The sequence below is a fragment of the Brassica oleracea genome, chromosome C4 (genome assembly GCF_000695525.1).
Source record: "Brassica oleracea var. oleracea cultivar TO1000 chromosome C4, BOL, whole genome shotgun sequence".
In the NCBI taxonomy this organism is placed as follows: domain Eukaryota; kingdom Viridiplantae; phylum Streptophyta; class Magnoliopsida; order Brassicales; family Brassicaceae; genus Brassica; species Brassica oleracea.
The window spans coordinates 51893548-51902671 of record NC_027751.1 but is presented as its reverse complement, the minus strand read 5'-3'; the positions used below and the strand labels follow the sequence as shown (position 1 = coordinate 51902671).

General features: G+C 37.7%; 2 protein-coding genes across 2 annotated transcripts; one reads left to right on the top strand and one right to left on the bottom strand.

The window, feature by feature from the left end:
* Positions 1-539: 539 nt before the first annotated feature.
* LOC106342270 lies at positions 540-3048 on the bottom strand. The gene is made up of 3 exons (XM_013781149.1): positions 2111-3048; positions 1190-1355; positions 540-1118 (listed from the first exon to the last, which is right to left on the bottom strand). The coding sequence occupies exons 1-3, from the start codon at positions 3000-3002 to the stop codon at positions 545-547; spliced, it is 1632 nt and encodes a 543-aa protein (XP_013636603.1). The 5' UTR covers positions 3003-3048; the 3' UTR covers positions 540-544.
* Positions 3049-4235: 1187 nt separating this feature from the next.
* LOC106342271 (serine/threonine-protein phosphatase PP2A-4 catalytic subunit-like) lies at positions 4236-7717 on the top strand. Its single transcript, XM_013781150.1, has 11 exons — positions 4236-4461; positions 5026-5082; positions 5197-5280; positions 5406-5477; positions 5589-5660; positions 5878-5918; positions 6253-6319; positions 6636-6827; positions 6930-7019; positions 7105-7212; positions 7298-7717. Exons 1-11 carry the CDS (start codon positions 4369-4371, stop codon positions 7361-7363), a joined length of 942 nt encoding a protein of 313 aa, XP_013636604.1. The 5' UTR covers positions 4236-4368; the 3' UTR covers positions 7364-7717.
* Positions 7718-9124: the final 1407 nt, after the last annotated feature.

The window sequence follows — 9124 nt, the reverse complement described above, 5'->3', positions numbered from 1 at the left end:
GAAAACCATAGGTCTCAGTCGAAGACGAAGAGCTGACGACTTGCAGGTTTTTTAGGGCCAGTTTTATGGTTTATTAAGATAGACTTAGACTTTAATCAAATGTATAAGCTGATGTAATAGATGGGCTAGCGAGTTTAAAAAATAAGCCCATAACTCAATCAGCAAATAATAGAGACCGTAATTTGTAAATCATTTTATTTATTTGTGGGACATTATTAAACCGACCTTCATAAATATATATTAGTTTCGGCCATCAATGTACAAAGTATCATTTAGTCTAGTGGTATAAATGTTGGTATTTATATGTTAATATCTCGGGTTCGAACCATGGACTTGAAATTTTTTCATTTTTTTTAAAGAAGGAGCCCACAAAATGCTGACGTGGCGCGCTGAGGAGCGAAACTGGCTAATTATAATGTTGATTTTATATTTTTGCTGTTGAAAATAATATTTTATATTTTTAAAACAATAAATTAATCATAAATTTTATTCTCATGGTAATGATTCAAAGTAAATAGCATCAATTGTCAACTAAGTTCGTCTCTTACTTCATTTGGCCAAAGTATCTGCCTGCGATGGTGATGAGCATATTAGCCATGATGATAACTTGTTCATCTTCAACCTCTAACGCACGAAGACTCGCACACTTCCTCAGAAAAGCCTTGAGACAAGCGCAAGTATCACCATCCAAAGGAGTATCCACCGATGCGCATAATGCCACTACCCATTTGCAGTCACTCCTCTCTAACCGGCTCTCCTTCTCAACCAAAACTATACGTTTTTTCAACCTTGATACTTGCGTCATCGAGTCCATTCCTTGTATGTCTGAAACCAACCCACCAAATGACTCATCTGGAACAGTGTGGAGACGCTTGTTGAATATCTCCATGAGCACATCTTCTATGGACTGATTTGATGGCATGGTCTCATCAAGTACCGAGCGAAGGTGTGAGAAGTCAGAAAGCAATGAGTCTTCCCATTCCTTGAGAGGTAACAGGTGATCTGGACATTTGGGGATTTCAGGTATTTGTGGCATGTAAACACTTTGCTCTTTGGTCATGTACTTGTTTCCATCTATCTTGGCTACTTTTACGTTCGGAACACGCTTAGCCTCCCACCTAAAATGTGGAAACAACTTAAGCCATATATATGCCAAAATGGTAAACAGAGAGACAAATTATATATATACCTGACTCGTCTTAAGTATTCAAAGCCATCTTCTGGTGGTCCAGATTCAAAATCAGGTTCTCCATCAACAGCAAACGCAGGTTTCAAAATGCTATTGTAATCGTCATTCTCTTCAGTGTACTCCTCTTCTTCTTCAAGAGTTAACTCATCTATAACTTCTTTGGTGCCTAAGTTTTCTCAAGAAGGAATGAAGTCAAAATTTTGAGTTTCATTGTGATTGGTAGGGGCTAAAGGAAGAATTAGCTTTGGAAAGTTTTGATTTTTATTGAATATGTATGAACATATGTACAGTTATAGCCAAAGAGTTATGGTCATACACACTTTGAGCCAAAGAACCTCACTAAATGCCCCTATTACAATCTGAACCAAAGAATCTATATATACACACGGTTTATATTGTGTCTAAGAAAAGCAAAAACTGGTGACCAAAGGGACAGAACTGTTCAGGTGGCGGTTCAATGTACAAAGATATTCACACGGTTTCGTCTTGGTACAGCCGATACAGGACCTGTAGAAAAGAAATCAAAAGAAGGCCCCTATCAAAACTGACATGTTTCTGGAAAAGGATGAGAAAATGAAGAACAGATCAGGAAACAAGATAACAGCCATCAAAACGGCTAGAGAGGATGAAACACACTGAAGTGGTTTAAATAGAGATACTTGGGAATAACTACTGCTGAAAGAGTACTCACTGACACTAAACCTGACGTCACTGCCCATTTGACTATAGGCAGAGAGAGAGGGACACACACACACATACAGAAAATGCATCAAGATATAGCTTAAGGTGATATACGCTAGCTAATAATCTAAAACTGGAATGACATATTTTGCTTAGACCTAAAGTTTATCTCAACATGTTCAACCAACACACAATGCAGCATATAAGTTAGCAAATCAGGTAGAAGGTTACCGAGAATACCTATGCCACTCTCCCTCATGTTAGACTTTGAAGTCTTCTGATTCTTCAAGCTAACTACTAGACCTTCGTACTCATTCACCAGCTCAGGCAGCAGCCTAGCGTACACGTCACTCCACAGCTTCTTCTGATTCCCCATGTTAGCATACCTCATCGACTTCATCTGGTTTATAGAGTACATTATCCGCAACTGACTCCCTTCACCAACTTTCGAAGCGTTTCCTTTATCTTGCTGCTTCCCACTAACAACAATGTGCTTCCCTCCGTTTCTCTTATGCTTAGGATGATCTTTAGCCTTCTTGTAGAAAGGAACAACGTTGAGCAACGCAGTGTCATCAACCACATCGATCTTCACCGATCTCCCAACGAAAGCGTTGTCCTTGACTCTCACTCTCTCCACCTTCTGATGCTGGTGGTTCCCATTCTTTTCGATGATATGGACATCAGAAGCCATTGCAAGCGTGTCCACGTCAGCCTGATCATCGGAATCTTCTTGTCCCTTCTTCTCAGAGATACAAGCAGCTGACCCATCAGCCTCAACAGCTTCCTCCATCTTGTGCCTATCTTCTTCAAGAAACGCAGAGGTAGCTTCAGGAACAGAGAAGACTCCATGACAATCCACGTCCATAGACTCGCGTTCTTTGGAGAAAGATGCTTCAGCAGATTCCGAACGGATGGTTTCTTCATCTTTCTCAAGAACAGAAGCCAAAGGAGGAGACTTTACTTCCTTCTCTGAGCTCATCATCTCGCGAACAGAGTCCTCCTTCTCTAGTGGCGGCAAAGAAACGGCCTTTAGCGACTCTTGTGAAAACCCATCTCGAAAAATTGAAGCTTTCACTGAGGAGGTTTGTGGGTTCTGAGCAAGACGTTCGTCGGGATCAGATCTCGTCGTCATCACGGGGAGAGAGAAAGAGAGAAACAGATGAGCGCAAAACCCTTTAATGAAGAAGATGAATGAAAAGGAAACAAGAGTCTTCTTCTCGAATCAGTTAAATAGAGCTGGAACCGGTTTGATCAAACCGTTAAAATTGCGGGAGCCATCATCAACCGGTTTTATGATTAGCTTACCTTACCGGTAACGATTTTTTAATAAAGGGGGTATTATAGTAAAATGATATGAAACAGCTCGAAGTCTACAAAAGCCTTGTTCTCGAATGTAGCCGTAGGGGATATCCGTTCGGGTTAGGATCGGAAATTTTGGATGTTCGGATATTTCGGTATACAAGTATAAAACCTAGTCGGATATTTTTACATTTCGGATCGGATTCAGATATTTTTAATTCGGATTTGAATATTTTAGATATAACCGAAAAAATCAAAGTATTTGATAATTTTTTTTGAACTACAGATAAAAAAAATTTAAACCACAAAATTCTTGTAAAAAAATATTTTCTTCGTTTGATTTCGTTATGTAACACAATCGATAGTAACAAGGGAAGCTTCATAAATAGAAACTATCCCTTCGTATGAAGAACATCAAGATGGTTCGAGGTGGCTCCAGTTGTTACAAGGACGTTTATAGTGGTTATCGTTGATGACGGCAACAACTAATGTCTCCGAAAAACCTTACATAGATTGTGAAAAGAACAATATTTTTAAAAAAAAATCTTGTAAAGAGAGAAGACAAGAGATAAGAGATGGAGATGGTGCTTTAAACTCTCAGGTTTAAGAAAAATATACATATTAATGTATATATATGTGCACACGTTTAGGTTAAGAAAAATAGTGATTTGGTATTGATTTTATATAATATTAATATTAATTAAACCAAAATCGGTTAAAAAAAACTAGTCATTACATATTGGTTGAAAGATGTAGATTATACATATGTTTGAATGACTTCGGATTTCAGATATATCCGATCGGGATCGAGTATCCAAACTTATTCAATACAAAACCCGTTCGGATATTTTGCTATTTCGGTTTGAATTCGGGTTCGGGTTTTTCGAGTCGTGTTCGGATATCGGATAAAATGTCCGGCCCTGCTCGAATCAATTAAAAGTTAAAATTGCGGAAGCCAATAACCGGTTTTATGATTGCTTATGGGTAACGATTTTAATAAATGTGGGGGGTATTATGGTAATATCCGAGGAAACAGCTCGGAAGTCTACAAAAAGCACCACTCGCTTCTCTTCTCACGCGCCATCCCAAAACTCGATCTTCGTTAACTGCACACAAAGCGAGAGAGAAGAAGATAGAAAGTGGAGGAAAGCGTAGAAATTTAGGGGATTCCTGATCGGAAGAAGACGGAAGGAAGGAAAATGGGAGTCGATTCGCTACCAACGGACGCAACCATTGATCTTGATGAGCAGATCTCGCAGCTCATGCAGTGCAAGCCCCTCTCCGAGCAACAGGTGCCCCTTAGATGATAGCCTTTTCCTTTGCCCTTGACGAAAGTTTTCTGCTTTTGTTGCTATGGATCTGGGTTTCTTTTGTTTTGATTCGAATCGCGTTTTTGTCTCTGTTTGAGCTTTCATTAGCGTATGTGATTGTATAAAAATGAAGACTTTCCAGAAAATGAATGATCTTCACATATGTGTCAGTTCTCGTGTGGTGAATTAGCTTTGCCTCTATGGTTTGATGATGAGTTTTGCTTTCTATGACTATGGAGCTGGTCATTTGATGTAGATGATAAGATTGTTTTTTTTTTCGCGTCATTTAGCTTCATCACTTGCTTGTGTAAGAGCTATTGCAACTCAATAAACAAACTTTAGTAAGCTCATATCAACCAAAAACCTGTTCAGTACTTTGCACGGAATCTTTGTTCTGTGATTGATTTTCCTGTTTGCTGCGTTTGCCAAGTATTCATTTTCAACTCATGTGTTTAATGGTGATTATTATTGGTGATCCTGTATCTCCTTTGGAAGTTAAAAGAGTTGAAATATCATATATGCAGCGTTGTTTTATTTTTCTTTTAGGTTAGATCGTTATGCGAGAAAGCCAAGGAGATCTTAATGGATGAAAGCAACGTTCAGGTTAGTTTCTTGGTCTTGCATCTCTCACCTCTCTTGGGGATTGTTTTTTCAATGTGCTAGACTGTGCTACTAGCCATGAATTAATTCATTTAACTATTTTTTTTTGCAATGCAGCCTGTGAAAAGCCCTGTGACAATATGCGGTGATATTCATGGACAGTTCCATGACCTTGCAGAGCTTTTCCGTATTGGGGGAATGGTAACATCTTTAAAACTTACTGAGATGCACAATGGATGCTAGTTTTGTCTCTGTTCATCATGCATTTTGTCTACTATAACTAGCTCTACAAAGCTTACGAGGATTGATTTTCCTCTCTTTTGCAGTGCCCTGACACCAACTACCTGTTTATGGGAGATTACGTTGATCGCGGTTATTATTCTGTTGAAACTGTTACGGTACGAGGACTGCATATGCAGATTTCATTTTCCCCTCATTTAAGAGTATTATTGTTGGGTCGGAATATGAAGTAAGTTGATTTCTGTTTCTTCTTTGTATCCTTTTTCCAGCTGTTAGTCGCCTTAAAGATGCGATATCCTCAGCGAATCACCATTCTTAGAGGAAACCATGAGAGTCGTCAGGTAGATTAATGCTTTACGATTTTATTACTCTGTTTCTACCTCGTCTCTTAGAACCTTTTTCCATCATTGAGATCTTGGTTTGCACAAAAAAATTCTCATAAAGTTTTGTTCTTCTCTACAACATACATTTTGTGCGCATTAGTTTGTTGGTTAGTACTTTTCTGTCATCCTATTTTTCTATCTGACGCAGACTTTCCTTTTTTTTCCTGTCTGGCAGATCACTCAGGTCTATGGATTTTACGATGAATGTCTGCGAAAGTGAGTCTTCTGAGAAAAAATAATAATTACTTTGTAGATGCTGTTAATTGCATGCTAGTGATTTGTATCATCATTAGCATTACTCTTGTCCACTCTCTTTTTTTTTTTGGCGGTTGCTACATGTTTGCGGATGTGGTAGTATGTCAAAATTGTCTTTATTTTCTTTTCCTCCCTGTCCTAGCTGTGCCTACTAATCCTTCAAGCTTATGATAACTTGCAATATTGTTTTTCTTACACATCCTAGTTTGGTGCTTAATTAACTTCTACCTAGATTGCATTTGATTATTTGGTTGTAGTTTTGGCACTTGTTTAACAAAGGTTGCTTTTCTTGCAGGTATGGCAACGCAAATGTTTGGAAAATCTTTACGGACCTCTTCGACTATTTTCCATTGACAGCCTTGGTTAGTACCTATCATTTTTCAAACGATTTTTCCTCTTATGATGTTGGGGTTCACATGAGTATTAAGTCATGTAGTCTTTCAATATAGATGCTCAGTCCTTTTACCTTCTGCTAGCAATATTCTTTTGAACTAAAGAATTACTTTTGTATTGTGCTACTGTCACATCAATTGCAAGATGTTAGTATTTTGAATAATGCAAAGAATGGAAGATCTTATATATATGGAAGGTTACATGTGTGACTTATCTGAGTAAAATGATGGTGTTTTCTTTACATTATTTTAAGTATAATCAAATCATTATGTTATTCCGTTGCAGGTTGAGTCAGAAATATTTTGCCTTCATGGTGGATTGTCTCCATCCATCGAAACCCTTGACAACATAAGGAACTTTGATCGAGTTCAAGAAGTGCCCCATGAAGGGCCGATGTGTGACTTATTATGGTCTGATCCTGATGACCGTTGTGGTTGGGGAATCTCTCCACGTGGTGCTGGATATACATTTGGTCAGGTAACCTGCAAATCTCAGAACGGTCCTGAATCCCTTTCTGTCTCTCCTTATTATATTAAGTGTTTAACTGACTTTCAACTCTTTTCATTGTTGTTTCCATAGGACATATCCGAACAGTTCAACCACTCAAACGGCTTGAAGCTGATCGCAAGAGCCCATCAGCTTGTTATGGATGGATACAACTGGGCTCATGTAATAACTCAACTCATCCGTTCTCTGTTCCTTGCGAGTCTTAAGATTCTTTACTCACTTTATACTGTTTTGTTTTGGTTGACAGGAGCAAAAGGTGGTAACTATCTTCAGTGCACCGAACTATTGTTACCGTTGTGGGAACATGGCTTCGATTCTTGAGGTTGATGACTGCATGAGCCACAGCTTCATTCAGGTCTTGCCTCAAAACTCAGATGTCTTTTGTGCTACCGATATTAGCATAGAAGGAAAATAACTAACTTATAAAACTGTGAGCGCAGTTTGAACCAGCACCGAGGAGAGGAGAACCAGACGTTACTCGAAGAACACCAGACTACTTCCTCTGATCATTAGACACAGAGTCATCACAGCAGCTGCAGTCACAACTGAAAAAGTCGCAGTTGGTAACTCAACAATCTGGTTACTATGCAATGTGTGTCAAGTTTGCTGTGTGTTTAAGTTCAACTTAGTCCCATCACCAGAATATAGTGTGATATAGGCGAAGAAGGCCCTCTCTTATCTTCCTCTATAACCAAGAACAAGAGGTCAATGGATTGATTCTACAATACCCATCATGCATGCACATTGTTTGGTTGATGTTATTAGCTTCTTTTTCTTCTTCTTTCTGCATCAGATTGTGTTTTCATGTGAGAGATCCTTTAAATTTTATTTAATTGTAATTCTTCACCCGAATATCACTATTTTTATAGTTTACAAATCTAGTGAAGTTTTTTTATTGCAAAATGTGTAGTTGTTTTGTTTCTAAAGCTTTATCTGTAACAACGGTGGAGTTATTTGAATCCATTAGATCAGAAAACTCAAAACGTAAACAAGAAGTTAATATGTAAGCGAATACTGAAGAAACAGATTCAACTAGAGACACCATGCAAATGCCTTTGTATTGCAGGGATCTCATCCTTTTGTCTACATCAAAAGAACCTATGTCTCATTGACTGTTAGCCAATTAAGGGTATATATGGATAAAGCAAAATAACTTACTATATAAGTTTTTTGTAACTTGACTTAAACTTACTATAAGTTAGGTGGAGATTCTGTTGGAGTTTTAAATGTTTTGTTTTTAATAAAAGAGCATTGATAGGTTAGAGAATAAACAAACCAATCCCAAAGACGACATGCTTTGTTTTTGGTTAGAGAATAAAAGCAAATGTTTTGTTTTTAACTCATTAAGTACATAAACATGACGTGTCTCACACTCAAGACAATAATATGATAACGTGCAGAAATAAAAGGGTCTCTTGAGGATAAATGAGAGTATGACTGTTTCTGTCGTCACGAGCGGATCTTTTCATATAGAATATTCGAAATATTGTGAGCCTCGCAAACTCGACTAGTCGACTAGTCGTAGACAGCGTTTTTTAGCTGGTTCGAGTCTGCATGGATTGTGTGCGGTCCACTCCACGATCTGTTGATATATTAAAATTTATCAATACTGCAAGTATATATTTTATATAAATTTACGTAAATTATTAATTTTATATCCGCTCTATATTTAGGTTTAACATTTTTGTTTTTACAACATTAACTATATTTTTGAATTAATATCTAAAGACACTTCGATCAGCAACTTCGTAAGTTTTTGAATAGTTTTGTGTAATTTATATACGTGATAAAGTCACCAAATTATGATATATATTTGTATAGTAGCATGTGAATGTTCTCGTCCCAAAATAAAATATTGAATGTCCAAATTACACATATATATGTATACGTCTAAAATTTCGGTGAGAAACGTCTATAAATTCTTTTGGTTAGTGACATTTTGCTTATTTCTTTAAATTATGTTTTCCAATAACATCATCACTTTATAGGAAAATAAAAGAATTCAAGTGAAACACGTCAAACTGTTTTTTGGCTAACTACACATTTAATTTGGTTACATTGTTACTGTAATGACCCACCACTCCCACCATCTCCACTTCTTTCTCCAACCCCACCACTTCCAACTTCTTCTCCACCATCTCCACCTTCTTCCCCACCACCTCCATCTTCTTTAAAATTAAGAAAGAGAGAGAGAAAGAGAGAGAGAAGAAGAAGAAGAAGGGAGAAAGCTCACCTGAGCTCGTCGCCGGAGCCACCACACGCCAGGA